The sequence below is a fragment of the Mauremys mutica genome, chromosome 11 (assembly GCF_020497125.1).
Source record: "Mauremys mutica isolate MM-2020 ecotype Southern chromosome 11, ASM2049712v1, whole genome shotgun sequence".
Taxonomy (NCBI): Eukaryota; Metazoa; Chordata; order Testudines; family Geoemydidae; genus Mauremys; species Mauremys mutica.
Genome location: NC_059082.1, coordinates 26985865 through 27010574, shown reverse-complemented (window position 1 = coordinate 27010574; position 24710 = coordinate 26985865). Strand labels below are relative to the sequence as shown.

Sequence of the window (24710 nt, the reverse complement as noted above, 5' to 3'; positions counted from 1 at the left end):
GGTAATCGTCTGCAGTAATCTCAGCAAAAGTTTCAGCCAGAGCGTGGGCAATATGCCTGCGCAGGTTTATAGGGAGAGCCACTGTTGTCCTTGTCCCAGTCAGGCTAACGTGTCCGTGCCACTGTGCCACGAGGGGTGGGGGGACCATTGCTGAACACAGGCAACCCGCATAGGGTCCAGGGCGGAATCCACATTGCTGTAGAAGAGCCTCCCGCTGTTCCCTAGTGACTCGCAGCAAGGAGATATCTTCCAGGATTAACTCCTGTGAAAAATGTTGGGAGACTCTTTAGTGAAGCTAGTGATAGAGATAGGGAGATAGTGAAGATCACCCCTGCAGCTGCATCTTCACTCAAACCCTCTATCACTGAAGCTTACCCAAAGCAACCAGCACCCCTCTATCACTCAAGCCCCACTTCTCCCTCTATAAGCACCCCTCACTCACCATTTTGTGGCTTCTGCTGTGTTATGTGTGTGGTAAAAGAATGCTAAAGTGAGGACTAAAGAACTCCTTCAGTGTGTGGGAATTTCAGTCTGGAGATAATGAACACAGTGCTTCCCTGTTAAATGTTGTCAATTCTTTTTTTCTAAAGTGACCTTGACTGCTGGACTGACCAGTTGTACCACAGCACAGAAGTTGCAGAATTTGAGAAAAAATCCCCGAAAGAGCAAGGAAGACATGCTGAGAACTGTTATTGCTCACTCTGCTAGAGAGAGTAAAAACTTGCAGGAGTGGAGAGAAAAGGAGAGCAGGATACGCCAGAGGGAAAGCAGGACCCGGCAGAGAAATGCAGTGGCCAAGAGGAAAAGCACAGAGAAGCTGCTAAGCATCCTGTCGCGCCAAGCGGACTCTATCGAGTCACTCGTTGCCATGCAAGCAGAGCACTACCGTGCTACTCCCCCACCCCCCCCCGTCCCAAAGCTTTTTGCCTTGTGCACCAATGTCAGTTCAAACCCCCCTTCCCCAGCATCCAGGTTCTTACCACCACCAGCTGCCTCCAACACCTGTACGTTCACCAACCAGCCCTGAGAACTACAACCCTTACCCTCTGCACTCAACCCCCATCACCATGCAGTTTATGCACCCTGAAGTGCAGGATTCATTGCACAGCACTCCAGACAGGACGTATGCAAACTTGTGACTGTGCAGTTCACCAACCCACACCCCTGCCCTCTTGTGTTCATGAAACGTTGTGTGTGTCTGTCTGTCTGTCTAGGAAGTTTTTTTCTTTTCAATAAAACAATTCTTGGCTTTGAAAACAGTCTTTATTATAGCAGATAGTGAAAGATACCTTAGCCCAGTAAAGAAACAGGCACTGCAAATCATTTTAGGGATAATAGAATAACAGTGTAAACAGTGCACTTCACTCCCATGCAAGGCAGCCAACATTACTGTTGGCTTTCAGCCTCAAATTCTTCCCTCAAGGCATCCCTAATCCTTGAAGCCCTGTGCTGGGCCTCTCTATTAGCCCTGCTCTCTGGCTGTGCATATTCAGCCTCCAGGACTTGAACCTCGGTGGTCCATGCGTGACTGAATGTTTCACCCTTCCCTTCACAAATATTATGGAGGGTACAGCAAGCGCATATAACCGCAGGGATGCTGCTTTCCCCCCAAGTCTAGCTTCCCATACAAGGACCGCCAGCGGGCTTTTAAACGCCCAAAAGCACACTCCACAGTCATTCGGCACCGGCTCAGCCTGTAGTTGAACCGGTCCTTGCTCCTGTCAAGCTTCCCTGTATAGGGTTTCATGAGCCAAGGCAGTAACGGGTAAGCGGGGTCTCCAAGGATCAGAATGGGCATTTCGACGTCCCCTACTGTGATCTTCCTGTCTGGGAAAAAAGTCCCTGCCTGCATCTTCCTGAACAGCCCACTGTTCCGAAAGATGCGTGCATCATGCACCTTTCCAGGCCAGCCTGTGTAAATGTCAATGAAACGCCCACGGTGATCCACAAGCGCCTGGAGAACCATAGTGAAATACCCCTTACGATTAACGTACTCTGATGCCAGGTGGGGGGGGAGGGCAGAATAGGAATATGCGTCCCATCTATTGCCCCTCCACAGTTAGGGAAACCCATTTGTGCAAAGCCATCCACAATGTCCTGCACGTTCCCCAGAGTCACGGTCTTTCTTAGCAGGATGCGATTAATTGCCTTGCAAACTTGCATCAACACGATTCCAACGGTCGACTTTCCCACTCCAAACTGGTTCCCGACCGACCGGTAGCTGTCTGGAGTTGCCAGCTTCCAGATTGCAATAGCCACCCGCTTTTCCACCGTCAGGGCAGCTCTCAATCTTGTGTCCTTGCGCCGCAGAGTGGGGGCGAGCTCAGCACACAGTCCCATGAAAGTGGCTTTTCTCATACGAAAGTTCTGTAGCCACTGCTCGTCATCCCAGACTTCCATGACGATGTGATCCCACCAGTCAGTGCTTGTTTCCCGAGCCCAAAAGCGGCGTTCAACAGTGCTGAGCATTTCCGTGAATGCCACAAGCACTGTAGTGTCACACACGGCAGGCAAATCCATATCGATATCATCGTCGGACTCCTCACTGTCACTTTGGAGCTGAAGGAATAGCTCGACTGCCAAACGTGTTGTGCTGGCGACACTCATCAGCACAGTCCTCAGCAGCTCGGGCTCCATTTCCCACAGAAATCGCGATTCACACACAGAGCAGAAAGACACTCACAATGGCGCCAAATGTTGCCGGAAAGACAGAATGCTGGGATGTGAAGCGATGCACCACGGGGCGTTGGAACAGGAAGCGGAATGACCCACACACTTCCTTCCCCTTCCCACAATACTCAGCGCCAAAACGGCGCCAAAACGGGACGAGGTGCTCTGTGGGATAGCTGCCCACAATGCACCTCTCAATACAGCGCTGGAAAGTGCTGCAAGTGTGGCCACACTGCAGCGCTGGTAGCTGTCAGTGTGGCCACACTGCAGCGCTGGCCCTACACAGCTGCATGACCAGCGCTGTAACTCCCAGCGCTGCAACTTGTAAGCGTAGCCAAGCCCATAGACCATATTTTTTACAAACTCCAGCGATTGGTTTGACATCACCAGCAAGAAACTGAATTGAGCAAATGGCTGACTGCACTTTACATATACACAGCAACAGAAGAAAAAAGGTAGGGTTTAAATTAGAGGAGTACTGAATACACTTTTTACTTTTGTGTTTACGCTGAATAACATCACATGATTTTGAATTGCCTTGTATTAAGTAAGGGAGTCATTTTTCAATAACTTCATAAATACAAATCTGAATACCCAAAAGCAATCCCGTACAATGTTGCAACCATCACGGTACAAGCTTAAGAAGCCAAAATGGTTTGACAAATATCAAACAAGTTGTGGAAGGCCTGGTCTACACTACGAGATTGTCTCGAATTTAGCAGCATTAAACCGAATTAACCCTGCACCCGTCCACACAATGAAGCCCTTTATTTCAATATAAAGGGCTCTTAATATCAATATCTGTACTCCTCCCCGACAAGGGGAGTAGCACTGAAATCGGTATTGCCATTTTGAATTAGGGTTAGTGTGGCCGCAATTCAACTGTATTGGCCTCCGGGAGCTATCCCGCAGTGCACCATTGTGACCGCTCTGGACAGCAATCTGAACTCGGATGCACTGGCCAGGTAGATAGGAAAAGCCCCGCGAACTTTTGAATTTCATTTCCTGTTTGCCCAGCGTGGAGAGCCGATCAGCACAGGTGACCATGCAGTCCCAAAATCAAAAAAGAGCTCCAGCATGGACCATATGGGAGATACTGAATCTGCTCTCTGTATGGGGAGATGAATCTCGTCTATCAGAACTTCGGCCCAATAGACGAAATGCCAAAACATTTTAAAAAAAATCTCCAAGGCCATGATGGACAGAGGCCAGAACAGGGAGTCAACACAGTGCTGCGTGAAACTTAAGGAGCTGAGACAAGCGTACCTGAAAGCCAAAGAATCAAATGGACGCTCACGGAGGGAGGAGCAACTGACGACTGTAGCTATCCCACAGTTCCTGCACTCTCTGAAAACCATTTGAATTCTTGGCTGAACTCCCAAAGCCTGAAGGGTCAAAAACATTGTTGCGGGTGGTTCAGGGTATATGTCATCAGCCCCCCCATGAAAGCAAAGAGAAAAAAATCGTTTCTCGCTTTTTTCAATGTCACCGTAGGTCTACTGGATGCTGCTGGCAGATGCAGTGCTACACAGCAGCATCCCCTTCCCTTCCCTTGCGGACGGCAGACGGTACAGTATGACTGATATCCGTCATCGTCGTCCCGTGAGTGCTCCTGGCTGGCCTCGGTGAGGTCGGCTGGGGGCGCCTTGGCAAAAATGGGAATGACTCCAGGTCATTCTCTTCTTTAAGTTTTGTCTAATGGAGATTCAGTCCTGCCTGGAATTTCATGGCAGCTGGAGGCTTCTGCCTCAGGCTGCTCTCCCCAGTCAGCAGCACTGCACGGTCGCGCCCACCCCTTGCTACCAGGGCTCACAATCAGATACTCAGACCTCTACATTTTGCTGCAAATAAAAAAATGAAGCTGCCGTTTAGAACTGTCCCCCAACATACATATCCTGGGACATTCTGTATTTTACCAGTGTCAACCAAAGGCCCACCCACAAATGGAGATTCAGTCCTGCCTGAGCTTCTATCCTAGTGCTTGTCACAGATTCCCATTTTCAGCTATAGGATGAATAAGTGCAGAATGGTGGTTCACTCTACTTTGCGGTAAACCAACCACCCTCCGCTCCCCCCTTTGATCTCTGCTTGCAGAGGCAATAAAGTCAGTGTTGTTTCTTATTCATGCATTCTTTATTACTTCATCACACAAATGGGGGGATAACTGCCACGGTAGCCCAGGAGGGGTGGGAGAGGAGGGAAGCAAAGGGTGGGGTTGGTGCAGGGGCACCCCCTAGAATGGCATGCAGCTCATCATTTCTGCAGGATGTCTGGGGCTCTGACCCGGAGCGGCCGTTTGCCTCTCTGGTTCTTTAGTAGGCTTGCCTGATATTCTAGACAGGACTGACTCTCCATTAGACAAAACTTAAAGAGAATGACCTGGGGAGTCATTCCCATTTTTGTCCATGCGCCCCTGGCCGACCTCACCAAGGGTGGCCAGGAGCATCCATGACAGCAGCAGATGGTACAGTATGACTGGTAACCATGTTTGTCAACTTGCAAAGCAGCAGACGGTACAGTAGAGCTGGTAACGGTCTTTGCTAACTTGCAAAGGCAAGGGGATGCTGCTGTGTAGCACTGCAGTACTGAGTCTGTTAGCAACATCCAGTAGACATACGGTGACAGTAAAAAAAGGCTGAACGGGCTCCATGGTTGCTGTGCTATGGTGTCTGCCCGGGCAATCCAGGGAAAAGGGTGCGAAATGATTGTCTGCCATTGCTTTCACGGAGGGAGGATTGACTGACGACATTTACCCATAACCACCCGTGACAAATTTTGGCCCCATCAGACATTGGGATCTTAACCCAGAATTCCAATGGGCAGGGGAGACTGCAGGAACTATGGGATAGCTATTGGATAGCTACCCACAGTGCAACACTCCGGAAGTCGACGCTAGCCTCGGTACAAGGATGCACGCTGCCGAATTAACGTGCTTAGTGTGGCCGCATACCCTCGACCTTATACAATCTGTTTCCAAAAATCGGTTTCTATAAAATCGGAATAATCCCATAGTGTAGACATACCCGAAGCGTGGGTTGCTGATCCCAGGGTATGTCTATACTAGAAAGGTAAATAGGCCTACATTAGGATTAATGAGGATTATATTTAGCAGTGAAATGGGTTCCATGTAACTCACAATATACTTTCCCTTGACAGCTCTCTATCCATCTTTGTGTATCAGGAGGAGATACCTAGAGAGTACATCTTGGTACAAAAAACCCACACACAAGTATTTTAACAGGTAGAATAGAGTAAAAATAACCAAACATTCAAAGCATTTAAAAAATAAGCCTAGTTCTGTAGAAAGTTGCAAGAGTAATAGCACTGGAGAACAGAATACAGTACCCGAGTTAAGGGTATAAATCTTCCTGTTGTGCCCCACAAATATTCCCCAATATTGATTTAAAGGGATCACCATTACAGGTGAGAGTAATTCAGTCTCAATGACCATTCAATCTCTGGATTCTTTAGATGCTCAACAGATGCCAACTGTTATGGGAGTTTTGCTGATGTAGACATCAGTCCCACAGGAAATTAATTAAGACCACCACACATTTTATATTGGGTAGCAGCTTATATATTTATGATTTCGGTCACTACCAAGTTGGGCTTGATGCACACCAATGTCCTAGAATTAAAAGAGTAAAAGCCTCAATATTACTAAAACCTTTAGCCATCCAGATCCTTAAAGAAAGAGCAAATTGACAAGAATCATTGTGTGAATAATATGAATATCAAGCCACAATATTTCTGAAATAGATAACTCCTTTATTGAAGGAGAAACTGAATTCTTGGAAAGTCTGAGATTTTTACAACAAACATTGACATTTAATTTGTTTTCTTCCACTGTAATTGAATATACCAATATTACCATAAGTATATCAAATTATGTTTCAGGGGTGTCAGTAAGACATGAAATAGGAATATTATACAGACTTTTCTGATACTAGGAAGTACACTGAATTATTTTTAGTGATTTACTTTATTTTACGAAAAGATGTACTTGATAATAGCAACAACAATCTAAGTTAATTTGTTTTAAAAGTGAATGTACAATGGCAGTATTGTCATTGGAAATAATAAGGTAACAAAAGTTTAACTTGACATTTATTTTTCAAAAGTGTTAAATGTAAATATGAGTTTGGAAATATTTCATCAGTAACAGACTGCTTTTTAAAAAAAATATATGGTTAAAATTTTTTGTACCTCCAATACAATACGTCAATATTTTCTGTTCTGTGTAAAGCAAACCATCACATTTGTGTTCCTCGTTTATATTCGTGTAAATTTGTCTGAAGCAATGGATTGCTTCAGTGAAAGGAATAAGGTAAATTGTTTGATTTGACATAGAACAACATTATTTTAACTGGCATACATTTGAATAAGTATTAATGACCTTTCTTTATAGTTCTCAAGAAATAATAAAAAAAAAAACCTGTATCTAAAATTTGTGTCTGAAAGAGATCCCCTTCAATCATCCATCACTTCAGTATTATAAAAAGGAAGTTGTAACAAAATGGATAGAAGGAAAAAAGCTGAGAGAGTGATCTAGAATGATCTAGACTGGCTCTTCAGTTATTACCAAAACTATGCCTACTTTATCAGCCTAATTGTTTATTTAAATATGTAACAGATTTGTGCAATGACTGGTTCCAATTATGGAGGCAATTCCATTTGAAACAATTTTATAGCATTTCTTTAACTCTGGACTCATATTCAGAAATCAAGTGGGTTTTTTACATTTTGAGTTCTATGGACATTCCCCCAAGCCACACTTCAAAATATATGAACGTCATACTCCAGTTGGCTGCTTTAAACTGTTCTATACTCATGTATATTAATGCACTTACCAAGCCTTAGAATGTGAATCAGAACTATTTTTTTCCAGCAGAAGTAGCTTTTTTCAAAAGTGTCTACAAATTGCTAAATAAAAACTTTATCAAAAGGATCAGCAACAAAGTAGTAGTTATTGGCTTTCCCTGTTGAAATGAAAGAGGATTTGTAGTACTCTCATAATAAAATTCAACAAAGTATTTTGTTCCTGTAACCTATAAATACTACAAGATGTAACATGTTTATTTTTTCCCCATAAATTAGAAAATCTGTTTTTTTCTATAGAAGTTTCCCGTAACTCTAAACTAATGATTTAAAAAACAAAGTGATACTACATCTGAGTGCCTTTCCAAACAATTTGAGAGACTAGCTTAACTTTTCTCTCACCCTGCAAAAGTGTGCTTTTTACTGATACATGATTTTTAAAAGTATTTGTACACAGTACACTAGCTTAAATATACAAGTGGACATGTTAAAGTCATGTTACGGTTCAAGGTACTTCTGGACGAAGGCAGATATTAAGTTAGTTATTTTAATTCTGCATTCCTACGCAGGACAAGCATTATTAGAGACTTCAGCTTCCTACCACCATTCACGTGTTGCATGGAGAGATCAATAAATAACTTCTGTGGTCCAGTTTACCTATAACGGAAGATACTAAACAAAGAAAAAAAAACTATTAAATTATTTGTGTCTGACCCTGATAAGATCTGAGTTGTGATACCCAGTTTTTAACGGCAAGAAAAGCAATAATAAATCTTTATCTTGCTTATCAATAGACACCCCATTTTTCCATGACACCCAATTTTCAATATGATGTTTAACAAATAACTTATGCATGGGGCAAAGGTCATGGTGGTAGAACTAACCCGGTTGTAGAACTAACCCAGCACAAATATGGGTTAAAGAATGGACTACCAGCTCTTGAACAAAAGGAATCTGGGTGCGTTATGGAGGCAGTGTGCCCAGATACTCATTGGGCTCTAAAGCCATGAATACCCAGTCTAAGTTATATTGTCAGACCATGAAAAGTAATACAGGATTCTGTTGTGCTGATGTAAAGAAATCTGACAAAACCAATTACCTCCTTTCTTTGTTTAGAGCAGAAGATGAAATAGCTTACTAACTGATATTATAAGTAACGCATGTCACTATGACACAAAACTTGCCGTGATTTGTGTGTTTAGCTACAAGGTGCAGTATTTCTCATGACTGACTCAAAGCACAGCCGCATCCAATTGTAATGGAATTCCATCTCACACAGAGCGCACTGTAGGACTTTGAAGAAAGTCTGTATGATTGTAACAAAGTAGTCACCCATCCTCTCCTTAAACATGAATAAATCCATGGGGTAATCAGGCACAGGCGGCATGTAACGGGTTTGTCTTCATTTTATTCCTTGTTTTTGTTTGAGGACATGCACTTGACTCCAGGCAAAATCCATCCCCGGTTACAAAATAACACAACTATTCTTTTCTTTCTCTTTCTCCCGCTCTTTCTCTCGAGGTTCTTTTCGTTTGCGTTCACTACTTCCAGATTGTCTTCCACTTGCTGGAGAAGCAGCTCCTTGCACCTGCTGGAAGAAAGACTTTAAAAATCAAAAACAGCAAAGAGAAATATTATTCTAAATGCTAAAGGTAGTTTCTGAATCAACATTGCTGTCTAAAATTCATATGGCTTGGAGCAGTAACTAATGGAAACTGAAACTTGCTCACTAGCTTTAATAATCATTAATTATGCAAGCCACAGCCATCAGGCACAGAGTGTTTCAGTTTGAGGTTGGTTAAAACTAACATGCAAAATTAATTATTTTTGGCAAGAAAGATAGATTCCCACCAGCCCAACTGAAATACAATCGAAGTCCCATGCATCTTATACAGCACAACAGACCTAAATATGCAGTACTGAGCCCCAAGCACTCTCCCTATTATGCGACCTTGTTCCCAATCAGTTCAGTCAGTGCCATATCACTTGTATCATTTATTTTTATATTAAATTTAACTTAGTTTATAATACCCCCCATTTTCACTGTGCTGTAGGTTTTTCAGTTTTTTTTTTTAAAAATCAAAAACAAACTACATTTTCGAAGTTGCAGAGGGAAAATGCTGGGCTTTGACTACTAATTATGGAAAAGTTGGGACTTTTGGCAACAAGGAAGCCATAGGAGATAGTTTTAGTTTTTGATAATCAAGAGGCAGTGAATGCTTTTGGTACTTGAAGCCCTACGGGGCCAACTATGGGAAGGGGCAGAGGTGATTTTACATTTGGGAGAGCAGGCACATGAATTTCTTTTTCCCCATCCCAGCAATTCTATTGCAGCTGGCTAATTCCTTTATGTCTTGACCAAATAACTGCAGCTGCATCCAACAGTGATGGATAAACACAGTAGTTAGATATTTCTGCTAAAACAATGAGCAGCGTAACCGTGTTATTTATATTATCATAATTGTGCTTCTGTTAACATCCTGTTTAGATTAAAGCAGGGGTCTCAAACATGCGGCCCGTGGGCCGCATGCGGCCCTCGGAGCTCTTCCCTGCGGCCCGCGGAGCTCCCCCAGTTACTTCCTGTCGCCACCAAACTCCCCTCACCCCCGCCCCCCTCCCTGAGTTATTTTCTGTGCCTAAGCTCCCTGCGCGCTGCTCCCCAATGTTTGGGGCCAGGTCTCTCCCCTGGCCCCACCTGCCGCCCCCACGCGCCTCCCCCGAGTGTCTCCCGGCCCCCACTTGCTGCCCCCTCACCACCCGGGAGCTCACGCTGACTCCACTCCTCCGCTATGCCGGCTTCCGGCATCACCTGCTGCCGCAGGGTCCTAGCGCCCCCCTGCACTAGGCCAGGGCACGCTGCCCTTCCCCTGCCCTAGTCCTGAGACTCTCCAATGCCCCGAGCCTCTCCAATGCCTCAAACCCCTCACCCTCAGCCCCACAGCCCTCACCCCTGCACCCCCTCCTATCCCCAAACTCCGTCCCAAAGCCTGCACCCCCACCCCCTGCCGCAGCCTGGAGCCTGCACCGAGCACAGAGCCTGCACTCCAGACTCCCTCCCCCACCCAAACTCCCTCCCAGAGCCTTAGGCCTGGTCTACACTAGGCGTTTAAATCGGTTTTAGGAGCCTAAAACCGATTTAACGCCACAACCGTCCACACTAGGAGGCACCTTATATCGATTTTAATGGCTCTTTAAATCGGTTTCTGTACTCCTGCCCAACGAGAGGAGTAGCGCTAATATCGGTATTAACATATCGGAATAGGGTTAGTGTGGCCGCAATCGACGGTATTGGCCTCCGGGAGCTATCCCACAGTGCACCACTGACCGCTCTGGACAGCATTCTCAACTCGGATGCACTGGCCAGGTAAACAGGAAAAGCCCCGCGAACTTTTGAATATTTCCTGTTTGCCCAGCGTGGAGCTCCGATCAGCACGGGTGGCGATGCAGTCCGAAATCAAAATAAAAAAAAGAGCTCCCGCATGGACCATGCGGATGTGATCGCTGTAAGGGCAGGCAAATCCGTTCTATCCGTTCTATCAGCGCTCCGTTACAGAAGATGAAATTCAGAATCCTTTTTTAAAAATCTCCAGACAGACGCCATAGCAGGGACTCAGCGCACTGCAGCGTGACAAGCGTAACGGAAAGCCAAAGAATCAAATGGATGCGCATGGACTGGAGGACTGAAGCTATCCCACAGTTCCTGCAGCCTCCTAAAATTATTTGCATTCTTGGCTGAGCTCCAAATGCTTCTAGGGTCAAACACAGTGCCCGCGGGTCAGGGCATAGCTTGGCAATCTACTCACCCACCCCCCACCCCACCCCAGAAGCGAAAGGTAAAACAATCCTCTGACTCTTTTACATGTCACCCTATCTTTACTGAATGCTGCAGATAGACGCGATAGTGCAGCACTCAACACCAACATCCTTGCTCCCCCCTCGTCATGGGCGGCTGATGGTACAAAATGATGGAAATCCATCCTCATCATCAGCATAAGCTGATTGTGCAAAAAGATGGAAATCCATCCTCATCATCAGCCTCAGCTGATGGTACAAAAGGACTGGTAACCGTCCTCGTCATCAGCCTATTGGCCCTAATTTTTTCTGGTGGATGGATGGTGCAATATGGCTGGTAACCATCCTCATCATAGCAACAGGGGGCTGAGCTCCATCAGCCCCCACCCTTCATGTGTAAAGAAAAGATTCAGTTGCCCCTGGACTAGCAGTGGGATGCTGGGCTTCTCTCCTACACACTGCTTAATGTCCTGTCTGGACTATCATAGCAGCTGGAGGCTGCCTTCCACTCATTTCTCACTAACAAGTCAGTGTGTCTTATTCCTGCATTCTTTATTAATTCATCACACAAGTGGGGGGACAATGCTACGGTAGCCAAGAAAGGCTGGGGAAGAACGGAATCAACAGGTGGGGTTGTTACAGGAGCACCCCCTGTGAATAGCATACAGATAATAATTTCTGCAGGCTCTGACACAGAGCAGGTGGTTCTCTAGCACACTTGCCTATATTAGACAGCACTGATTCTATTTTTTTATACCAAAAAGGAGGGATTGACTCAGGGAGTCATTCCCAATTTTTGCTTTTGCGCCCCTGGCTGATCGGCCAGGGGCACTTATGACAGCAGCCAATGGTACAAAACGATGGAAGGTACAATATGGCTAGTAACCACTCTTGGCTTTTGCGCCCCTGGCTGATTGACCAGGGGCACTAGCAGCAAATGGTACAAAAGGACTGGTAGCCATGATCATCCTCAGTTCCAATTTATGGAAGGGTTTGGATGGTGCAATATGGCTAGTAACCATCTCTGCTGTCATGCAAAAGCAAAAGCATGCTTCTGTGTAGCGCTGCTGAATCGCCTCTGTGAGCGGCATCTAGTACACATACGGTGAGAGTCACAAACGGCAAAAAAAGCTCCATGATTGCCATGCTATGGCATCTGCCAGGGCAATCCAGGGGAAAAAGGCGCGAAATTCTTGTCTGCCGTTGCTTTCCCAGACGAAGGAGTGACTGACGACATTTACCCAGAACCACCCGCGACAATGATTTTTGCCCCATCAGGCACTGGGATCTCAACCCGGAAGTTCCAAGGGGCGGGGGAGGCTGCGGGAACTATGGGATAGCTAGGGAATAGCTACCCACAGTGCAACGCTCCAGAAATCGACGCTAGCCTCGGACCATGGACGCACACCACCGAATTAATGTGTTTAGTGTGGCCGCGCGCACTCGATTTTATAAAATCTGTTTTACAAAACCGGTTTATGCAAATTCGGAATAGTCCCGTAGTGTAGACGTACCCTTAGGCAGTAATTCTAAGTGCGTGTTTTGTCCTTTGAGTGAGGTGCATTACTGAGTGTATATATTTATTAAAACTGCTTGGAAATGACTTCCTCAAAAAAAAGAACACTCATGGAAGAAAAGAGAGTTTTCCAAGACAAATGGGAGAATTTATATTTTTTCACAGAGGTAAAAGATAAAATTCAATGCCTTATTTGTCAGCAAACGATTGCTGTTCCCAAGGAGTATAACGTGCGTCGGCACTATGACACGATGCACCGGAATATGATGCATTCACCGGAAAAATCCGAGAGGAAAAAGTTCAGCAACTTAAAGCAGCATTTGCCAAGCAAAGAAATTTATTTTCAGGGATTAACAAGTCTAGCGAAGATTCAGTAAGAGCAAGTTTTGTGATAAGCGAAATGATAGCTAAATCATCGCGACCTTTTACAGAAGGCTTATTCATAAAAGAATGTCTTATGAAGGCCAGTGAAATTTTATGTCCTGATAGGAAGAAAGTTTTTGAAGGCATAAGCTTGTCTGCAAATACAGTTGCCTGCAGGATAACGGATTTAGCTGATAATGTACAAAAACAATTGATTCAAATGGCAAAAGACTTTGAAGTATTTTCAATTGCTCTTGATGAGAGTACAGATGTATCAGATGCCGCACAGTGTGCAGTGTTCATTAGAGGTGTGGACTGCAATTTGAATATAACTGAAGAATTGCTAGACTTAATGCCACTGAAGGGTACCACAACGGGACGTGACATATTTCAAGGATTGGAAGAGTGCATTGAAAAAGCTGCGCTGCCATGGAACAAACTCGTATCTTTGGCTACGGACGGTGCACCATCAGTGTGCTCTGAAAACATTGGTGTGGTTGGATTATTGAAGACCAAACTGAACAGCCTCAATATACCAGGAATTAGCTTCACCAGTATACATTGTATTTTGCACCAAGAAGCCCTGGGTAGTAAAAGTCTACAAATGAAAGAAGTTATGGATGTAGTTGTTAAAACTGTTAATTTTATACGTGCACGAGGGCTGAATCACAGACAGTTCACTTCTTTTCTAGCAAGTATGGACAGTGAATATGGGGAACTTCTGTATCACACTCAAGTTAGATGGCTGAGTCGTGGAAATGTTTTGAAGCATTTTTTTGCACTTAAAGAGGAGATTGATTCCTTCATGAAAATGAAAAACCAAGGAGGTTCCACAGCTTGCTGATTCCACTTTTATCTGCAACCTTGCTTTTCTAACAGATGTAACTGATCACCTGAATGCACTGAACTTGAAACTTCAGGATAGAAAACAGGTGATAACACAGATGTATGATAGTATTAAGTCATTCAAAGTCAAGCTTACTTTATGGGGGAAACAGCTGACTGCTGGCAATTTGGTCCATTTCTCAACTCTGAATTCCTTAGGAAAAGTTGAATCCAAATCCTTGAAAGAATATGCAGAGATCATTTCTAACTTACACAAACAGTTTGATGTGCGGTTTAAAGATTTCAAGGCACTTGAACCACATTTTCAACTTTTTTCCACATCATTTGCTGTTGAAATTGACAATGTTGCAGAGGAAATGCAGATGGAGTTAGTGGAGCTTCAGTGTGACACGATTTTGAAGCAGAAGTATACAGATGTTGGAATTCCAGAATTCTACAGGTTTCTTTCACAAGAAAGATTTCCCATGTTATTCTCTGCTTCTGCAAGGATAATGGCAATGTTTGGAAGTACATATATATGTGAACAGTTTTTCTCTTCCATGAAGATTAACAAATCTGTGTTAAGGTCAAGGCTCACTGATGAACATTTGCAAGCAACACTGAGATTGGTTTCGTCTCAGGATATCAAACCTAATATTGATGCTCTGGTTGATGCAAAACGCTGCCAGCTAAGTGGCCAAAAATGAAATGACTGTCAAAATTAGCACTGACGTTTCACATTACAGTTAAAGAAGTTAATAAAAAAGTTAATAAATTGACTTTTAATAGCATACTATATTTTAATACTATACTACTATATTACTCTTCATTTTTTTTTCTGCCTACCTCCAGGCGCTTCCCGCCGCCAAGCCGCCAAACAGCTGTTGGTGGCGCTTAGCACTTTCCAGGAGGGAGGGGGGAGGAGCGGGGAGCCGCGCGCTTAGGGGAGGAGGTGGAGAAGAGACAGGGCGGGGCCTCATGGAAGGGGTGGATTGGGGGTGGGGCCAGGGGCAGCAAGGGGGCGTGTCAGTGATGCAGCCCTCGGGCCAATGCACTAGTCCTCATGCGGCCCTCGGGGTCATTTGAGTTTGAGACCCCTGGATTAAAGGGTGCCATTCACACTTCTGAGTTATTGTTCCTGTCTGTCTGCAGGCTCAGTCAGACATCACAGATAGTTTACTTTCAATTTTTGAATATTTTTTGTAACTAAAAATGTGCTTTTTTAAAAATGATCTTAGAATCAGGAAGGGCAATTTTAAAAATCCAGTTAGGTGACAATTTACATAGATGAATATAAATCACATTAAACAAGGTGCCTTGAACATAATTATTTACCTTGACAAAACAACCTCAGAGGACCTGGACTGAAAATTCTATTGTCATCTACCACTAATTTGATATTTTGACATAAAATTAAAAGGACAGAATAAAAGCAATTACCAACTCTACTACAAACTAAAGTATTACATAATATAATGCAAGAGCACAAACTCCTATATGTGGTTTGTGGGAAAGCAGCATAGTTGGATATTATTTAACAGATAACTCCTCTGATCATTCAGAAATTACAGTGGACTAAATCTGTGGTTTTCAAACTTTTTTTCTGGCAACCCAGTTGAAGAAAATTGTTGATGCCCATGACCCAACGGAGCTGGGGATGAGGGGCCTGGAGTATGGGGGGAGCTCAGGGCTGGGGCAGAGGATTAGGGTGCGTGGGTGAGGGCTGCAGGGTGGGGCTGGAAATGAGGGGTTCAGGGTGTGGGAGGGGGGGTCAGGGCTCTGGAATGGGGCCAGGGATGAGGAATTTGGTGTGCAAGAAGGGGCTCCGGTTTGGGGTGGCTCAGGGCTGGGGCAGGGGATTGGGACGCACGCTTACCTCAGGTGGCTCCCTGTCAGCAGCACAGCGGGGGTGCTAAGGAAGGCTTCCTGCATGTCCTGGCACCATGGACCTCATTGAGCCCTGGAGGCAGCCAGCAGCAGGTCCGGCTCCTAGGCATAAGCACACAAGCGGCTCTGCGCGACTCTCGCCCGCAGTCACTGTCACCCCCCGGCTCCCATTGGCTGGGAACTGGCCAATGGGAGTGCAGAGCCAGTGCTCGGGGTGGGGGCAGTGCGTGGAGCCCCATTGCCCCCCCCGCCTAGGAGCTGGACCTGCTGCTGGCCACTTCTGGGGTGCAGCGCGGTGTCAGAACCGGTAAGGACTAGCCTGCCTTAGCTGGACAGCACCGCCGACGGGACTTTTAATGGCCCAGTCGACGGTGCTGATCAGAGCCGCTGCGACCCAGTGCCTTACATTCCATGACCCAGAACTGGGTCACGACCCGCAGTTTGAAAACCACTGGACTAAATAAACAGATAAAGGCAGAGGTGGGGTTTTTTTTTGTTTTTTTGTTTTTTTTTTTTTTTTTTTTTTTTTTTTTTTTTACACCAAATGCCAAGACATCTATTGTACAGGCTATGATCACTGGGTTAACAAGCAGCACGCTCAAAATGTTGGAAGATGCTCTCCCTCTGCATGTGCTACCTCTTTTTTCCCATCCCCCAAATGAGAGTGCTTCAGTCAATTTTGAGTTTTCTGTCCTCTTTGTCGGTTCTGCAGTCTAATAAATAAATTTGAGACAGACATTTTTCAGCTTTTATGATTCACTCATACACAGGGATAAGTTTTGCATTTGCTGCCTCATATTTGGATGACTGGGAAGGTAACAAGGAAAATAATGTCTCAATGAGGAATAAACAGATATGAATAAGAACTTACTGATTAAATGCAAGTTGGATAAATGGGGTTTTATGCAGCTTTTTAGTTTGTTTAGTTTCAGGAGTCAGATACAATTAGGTGTGTAAAAACAGTTATGCAAAACTGAAAAGTAGGAGATGTTAAAAATTGGTTTTGCTGTAGCTTCTATTAGCTAAATAATGAAAACCCAACTCTGCATGCTAATTAGTATAAAACAATTCAAAATCCAAGAGATACATGTTTCAGCTTTTCATAGGATAGTCTTATTACAAAAATTAAAAAATAAATAAATCCTGATCAGCTCTCTCTTCTTCATCCAAAAATGGCTAAAATACTGCATGGCACTACTTCTGTTTCAATGCAATTTCTGTAACAACAATTATAACTCTTATCAGGATCCCTATTTAACAGTCTTAGCAAAATCTTGATGTAGGAGCCTAGGCCATTAGCAACAGGGTTTAATTTACCATGACTGACTGAAATTGATATGCAACTAGCATGCATACTCTAGCAGTAATAAGATTTTTCCTAAAGTTTGTTGTGCAATCAACATAATTCACTCATTGTACAGAGTGTTAGTGGTATTAGTGTTACACATCTAGAGCAAGTTCTATGAACATTGTTATGGTAATGCTGTCTCTGTAACTGTTACTGAAGCAAAAAGATTAAATAAAATCTGACGTAAAGTAAGATGCTATGAAAGAAAATCAAATAGACAGTATCCTTTTCATACTGAATGAAATTTATCATTGATGTAAAACACTCACAGTAGTAAGAAATTGTGTTTTAATGAAGTTACCACAAAACTAAATAAAGCTAGTAACTGTACTCTAACCATGGAATATGCTCTTACCTGGACCTGAGCAGCAGCTGCAACTGCTTGTTCTTGTTCCTGATAGTACTGAGAAGCCCGCCTATCCTCCTCTTCCTGCAGCTTCTTTGCCAGCTCTAGATCACTGATTCCTTCTGGGATCTGCTCCCAATCGATATCTTGGCTCTGCTGCTCTTGTTGTAAAGACAATGCCATCAGATAGTCCTAAGAAGTAAACTCATTATTAGTAAACACTTTTCTGCTTCCCTAACGATTAGCCAAAGTTGTAACGGGAATTCCATGAACCTCTAAAAATGAGAACTCCAGGATTCAATATTTATGCTTCCTGGGTGGTTTATTATGTTGAATGGCCACTTAAAATTGTTGGCTAAAGCTTCCATAAGAAGTCAGATCAAGGAAGGAATTATAATAGGAGCACCTGTATACCTCCTCTGTCTTTGCTGACTGTCGTATATCTACAGTATAACCTTTTTAAAAATATTTATCCATATGTAAACAAACATATATAAAAACTGTGTTTACGTACAGGCTTACTTTTTAAATTCCTTATATTATCACCTCTCTTTTTAATAAGTGTTCCAACAAAAATCTTCATCCTGTCTTTGGGGGGAGGGGATCGCTCTGAAAATCTAGCAGAGGGATTATGATTTATAGACCATCATTACTCAGTGATGTTAATACTCACTTAAATTTTGAAAGCATGTAAGAGAATGAAGTTCCACACTGACAAAGTGCTAAAGTTATGTGAATTTTACCCTTTCAGAAATATTCATGTTGCAATATATTATTATTCAAGAGTACTTTAATTAGCACATTACTTTACAAAATCACTTTAGACCAAGAGCAGAAGAGAGCAAAACTGCAGAAATCCCTCAGAAAAACTATGTGGGGACATAAAGGACAAGTGCAGTAACATCTCTTTCCCCTAACTCAACTACCATATACCCACATCTTTCTCCTCAGAGAGCCACATGGAAATTCAGTTTAATGTGAAGTCAGAGAGGTGCAGAAGCAGGAATCAGCTGCTTTATGTGGCACATTTCCCCTTCTGCTGCACACAGTAACATTAGTAAATGTTGCTTCAAGGAGCATTAGCTTACACTATGGGATTGGTGACATAAGAAAAACAGAACCCAGGCGCTACCAGCACTTGGGGACACGATGATAGGCCTCGGGGACTGCAGAGGGACAGATTATTTCCAGCGCAAAATCTGTGCTTTGACCCAGGGTTACTACTGGATGCACAGACCATCTATCTGTCTATTGTGAATACTGCTTCCACACCTCCACAAACTCCTTAAGGAAGAAAAGGTCATGACCCTCCCAAAAAGTACACTCATTTTTGGACAAGTGTCCGTCACTTCATTTTATATTAGAGGAGATCAAAGATTGTGAATTTAAGTAAGAGAAAGTTTTTTCATTATTTAAATTAGCTACTTCTGATTGTAGGGCTAGTGTACAATACTGTAACTTTTGCAAAGGAATTCTTAAAAAGCTGCACTTTAATAGTTATACTGGATCAAACAAAAATATTCCATTACTATGAAGATATGTCATCCAGAATTGTACTGTATTGCATCACCTAAGAATAAGAGAATGTTTTGTAGCTGTCAGTTATTTCAGATATTATTTGTATTGAATTTAGTTTTCATTTTATCTGTCATGAGGGAGCTGTCATGGGAAAACACCTTTCAGCCAAATAAAATAATAATAGTAATAGCTAAATAAAATGGAATTTCTTCGTGATCAATAGAAGAAAGAGAGACATTACAGTCTTCCAGTTCAGAGCTTTAAAACAAGAGTACATTAAGCACACCAGGGAACTTTTAGTTTGTAGAAGCAGGTTCCACACAAATAGTGCACAGCAGGATTGAGAGAGTTAGACTTTCACCCTAGCTTGTCAAGAACTTATTGTACATATAGATATATAGCTAACTTTTGTACAGCTGCCCACAGCATCAAGGGGCCATGGCAGCCACGGATTTCCAGCAAGTGAAGATACCCCAGCCATCTCTCTTTCACTCAGAAATGCCCCTTGCACTGGGAACTAGCCATAAAAGGCTGCTATACAAGCTCTACACTACTTGGGGATTCACCTTACCCAAGCTGAATCCTGAAGTGCCCAGCACTGCTGGCTTTATGGCTGCTTTGAGCCATAAAATCACAGTGGAGAATCCAACTCATTGAGTTTTTGGGGTTGCACTGAAGTGTTCAATTCCAACGAATGCCAGTACAGAATCATTATTCCAAATTTGTTCTCAAGCTTATTTTCCCCACAATGTAGCACTTCACCCTAGCAGAAAAATTGATGTGCCAGCTTTTTAACATTTAATTTTGATATATCAATGTTTTTGTTTTTCATTATTTCAACAGCTCCAAACAAATTAAATCTGATAACATTAATTTCAGATAATCAACTCAGTTACAGACATCTGTTTGGGCTAGTCTCTGCTCATACCTGACTGTGCAGTACCACAGGTGGCCCCTAAATTTTTCTCATGTTTCTAAATTTTCTAAATTTCACTCATATATTTGCAGGGAATAACATTAAGTCTTGATTTATATTATCAGAAACTGTTATCAAAACCTACACATGTACATTGGAACATGTTAATATGGGGGAGATAAAACATCTTAAATCTCAGATTTTAACTGAAGTGCTCAAATTTATTAAAAGCATCTGCCTACGCATATTTTAAGCTTTTTAAAATATGTAACAATGCTTCTCAAATACACTTTAAGAACTCATTAATTGGTTTTGTCTACGCAGAATGTAAGTTCTTTGAGGCAGAAACTGTCTCTTGCTGTATGTTTCTACCCTGCCTATCACAATGGGTCCTCTTAGATGAGACCTCTAGAAGCTAATATAAAAAAAACAAACTAGAATCTATGAACACTACTGTTTTTGTATTCCATTCTGCAGAATTGACATCAAAAGGCAAAGTTCAGTGATGACAGTGAGATCTGAAATAATGTACATCAAACCACAATTATGTACTAATTATGTACTACAAACTACTTATGTACTCGTCTCAAATTTAGGAACCATTACAGACAGGCTAACCCATGCTTTTAAGGTAAATTACCAACATCATTGGGAATTTAAGTCCTTACAGAACAAATCTGAAGTTGGCTAGATACTGTAGCTTTCATAAACTAGCATAAGCTACTAAGTTTTTACTAATAGGATGACAGTAATTTATTAGTCATAGTACGTTACTATGTATAGTAACTGGAGTTTCAGATGTGTTGACATTCTATTCATAGTGTGCATGCACCTAGAGAGTTTGAGATTGGAGACTTTTTGGCTCACACTATCCATATGGCGTTCATGCACCCTCCCAGTCCTTGTGCTCTGCAGTAAGGGCATTTAAAGGCAATGTGTGTCAGCACTTCTCACTGCAGAATCCCCAACGACTACTCCAAGGCAGACAGAGTGGAAGAATGGGATTGGAATGTGCATATGGTCAACACATCTCAAAGAGCTCCATTTACTGTACATGGTAAGTAACTTGCCATTCTCCTTCAAGTGTTTGTCCATATACACCTTCCATTGATGTTGACTCCCAAGCAGCAATGGGAGCTTAGAATGGTTAGTTAAACAATGAGTGAAGGACTGCTTTACCAAATACAGCATCAGATCTAGAAGACTCAGTGATGGTGTAGTGCTTTATGATGATGTGTATTGATGCCCAAATAGATGCTTTACAGATGACTGATATGGGAAAATTTTCACAGTGATGCCACAGATGTTGCATAACCACCACCATCACCATGAATCTGGCAGCTGTTTCCACCATATACAGTGAACCTCACCGACGTGTATGGCCATTTGCTGGCCTTTGTTGACTAATGACAAATTCTTTGCAAGTCTCATTTGGCAGTTTATCTGCAAAGGCATGCAGTCTCTCATATACCAGAAGTCATAATTGGCTAATATGGCCTAGTAACTGGCCACACAGAACTGTAGGCTTGCTAAAGAGGAGGTTTTCTGGGCAAATTTATCTAATCTCTTTGGTTAGTCCTCCTTTTGGTGTGGACTTGAGTTGTTTTGCTCTTTCCTTCATTACTGTGACTACAGACGAAGATGTCTGTACAATAATTCTGCACTCTTGGGAGGCACTTGATATTTTCTCTCTGCCTTAAGAGAGGAATGGGGTGCATTTGCCACACAGTTTTGGCTGTGTCCATGATAGCTTTGTTGACAGGGAGGGCTATTTTTCCTGCCAAAGAAGCATGGGGAATGTATGAGTCTGCTTCTGGACCTCCTCAATAGGTATTTGAAGGGCCTCAGATATCCTTTTTAATAAATATTGGAAGTCCTTGAAATTGTCCAATTATGAGGCCATTGGTAGCACTACAACCTCATCAGGGGACAAAGAACAGGGCCACCAGAGCTGGCAGGCTGCCCTCTTGTTCCTGTTCTTCCATAACTTCCTGTTCTACCTGCGGTTGAGGCGGAACCAGGAAATCTCAATGGGTGGCCTGTGGGACTGATATTGTGGGTGAAAATCTCCTGGCAGCGGTGTTGGTCCGTCTGGCTAAAATTGGACAGAGCAGACCAGGGTCCCCAACAGGAAGGTCCCAGTATTTTTCCTGTGAAGAGTGTTTGGACTCTATCAAATGTCGAGGGTTGAGGCAAGTAAAGATGCTACTGGTATAGATCTTCCTAACACTTTGACTCTGAAGATAACAAGAAGAATGGATAACGCTGATTAAGGGGTGGTGGTGCTGTGGCTCCCAGTGCATTAGGAACTGATGGTGCTGGACCAGTTAGTAGAGTCAGTGCTGACTGTAATGATGAAGCCAACAATAAGGGAGATGAGGTAATATCTTTTATTGGACCAATTTCTGTTTGCGGAAGAAACAGGCTTTCAAGGTTCACAGAGATGAAGAAGAGCTCTGAAGCTCAAAAGCTTGTCTCTTCCACCAACAGAAGTTGGTCCAATAAAAGATATTACCTCACCCACCATATGTCTCATATCCTGGGAACAACATGGCTACAACACTGCAAACAGTAAGGGAGAGTGTAGATCCTGTTGTATCTGGAGATCAATTGGTGCTTAGTACTTGTTTGGTGCCCTCAGCAAAAGTGTTGTGGATTGGTGGTCTGGAACCAGGTTCTGTCAGGGCAGTATCACAATCTCAATTATGGAACAGGAGAGGCCCTTGGTGTGTGGCCTAGGTCAGGCTTGGCCCTGCTGCCAGGAGCATCAGTGCTGGGGCCATTTCACAATGCACCTATAGAGTACTAGGTAGATGGTACTAGGATTAAACAAGTTCTTTTGTGAATGCAGAGTTTTCTGTGCTGGGTGCTTTGGTGCTATCCAGTCGGAATTGGCATGAGACTGGCAGAAATTGTTCTGGGCCAAGAAGTGTCAACAGATGTTAGGTGCTGTGGGCAGGTTTTCCTCTTAGACAAAGCCTTGGTAGATGTTCTGCCTCTCGGACTCCTGGAGCCTTGTGGGCTGTCTGAGGAGGACACAGACCTCATGGCCTGGGGGTTGGGCAGTCACTGGGTTCTTGCAGGCTGTACTTTGGGGCTCTGAAGGCATGAGGAAGACCTGTTAACCAGCCTCCCTGTCTTCCCTGGCCTTAAAACAAAAAGACTTACAAATTGCCCATTTGCTGGGAATGTATGATTCTTTCAGACAATCAAAGCACTTATGAATGTCAATCTGAGACTGTGATAATTCCCTCACAAGGAGCAGCGTTTCAATTCAAGAGAACCGGATGATGTCATGCTGTTGGTGATTAATTCCTAAAGAACTAACAATATCTACAGATAACTATATCTATTAATGGACTAAGCTATGACTATATAAACTGTGAAATCAGAGCTAGAACTATACTAGTAGAGAACGGCTGGCAGTCTCTCAGGACTGGTCTACACTGGGTGGAGGAGGGGATCTATCTAAGGTACGCAACTTCAGCTACGCTATTTGCGTAGCTGAAGTTGAAGTATCTTAGTTCGACTTACCTGGCTGTCCTCACGGCGGCAAATCAACCGCCGCGGTTCCCCCATCGACTCCGCTTACTCCTCCTGTCAAGGTGGAGTACGGGCATCAATTCGGGGATAGATTTATCGTGTCTAGATGAGACGTGATAAATCGATCCCCAATAGATCGATTACTACCCACCGATCCGGCAGGTAGTGTAGACGTGGCCTCAGACAATCAGGGCTCCATTTCTAAGCTGAAAGGATGTGAGAAGAACTGAGTAGTGGCTGATTAGCTTCTCCCTTATATGCCCTCACCGCATAGCATGAGGATTGGCAGGGTGCACGTGCACATATGGATACTACTGGCCAAAAAGTCTCCAATCTTGAGCTCTTGAGGCATATGCACACCATGAGTGGAATGTGCATATGGACAAGCACCCAAAGAAGTGAAAATTCCACAGTATGATTTGTTTTTATGTTTTTAATAATGTATATTAATTCCTTAACATGTCAAATCTGACTTCTGGTACATGAACAGAACATGCTAAGAAATACCCATGTGAAGAGGTAACAGTAGAATCTTTGGAAAATGGGTTCATTTTTCCTAGAGAGCAATTTTCAAAAACAATCAGTGTCATCCTTACTCTGATCCCATTGAAGTCAGGGGTAGAACTTCCATTGACTTCAATGGAACCACTTTGGAAAATCCCACCCTACAAAAGCTGGAGAAATTCAATAGATTTACCTGATCGATTTGATCCTGCTGCCCTCTATATACAGTTTCTGGGTCTGATGGAGGCCGAAGGTGGAATTCAGAGTCACAGAAATTTCCATCACCATCTACATTATGTAAACTTTCCCAGACAACTTTCTCTTCTGTAAGAAAACCCTGGTCTGTCACCAGCAGATAAAGCTGACCCTAAATGGAAGGATAATAAGGATAGAATTTATAAAAGGAATAAAAGTAGATCTTTACAGTCTGTAACATTTACTTATTATTCCTGCTAACTGAAAACTCCATGATTCAGTAAACCGAATGAGGATAATTGAGATTTGTACCCATGTTTCAGATTAAAACTATTTGTATACTTCTGTTACCACTACAGAATATTGAGATTTATATTAATGCCCATTGCCAAGGCACACTGGCAACTTACAGCAGTACAAAGAATCCATCACAGGAGAATAAAATCCCTGCATATTAACTAAAGTTCCC

General features: G+C 43.3%; 1 protein-coding gene across 3 annotated transcripts in view; it reads right to left on the bottom strand.

The window, feature by feature from the left end:
- Positions 1-6432: 6432 nt before the first annotated feature.
- Positions 6433-24710, bottom strand: part of MINDY2 (MINDY lysine 48 deubiquitinase 2) — a 117427-nt gene continuing 99149 nt past the window's right edge. The window contains exons 7-9 of one of the 3 annotated variants that reach the window (XM_044980236.1): positions 24240-24413; positions 17575-17757; positions 6433-9079 (exon numbers count right to left, since the gene is read on the bottom strand). In XM_044980236.1, the coding sequence (XP_044836171.1) occupies positions 8954-9079; positions 17575-17757; positions 24240-24413 (483 nt within the window). In that variant the 3' untranslated portion in view covers positions 6433-8953. The remainder of the gene's footprint in view (positions 9080-17574; positions 17758-24239; positions 24414-24710) is intronic. The other 2 variants (XM_044980237.1, XM_044980238.1) reach the window with 2 other exon arrangements.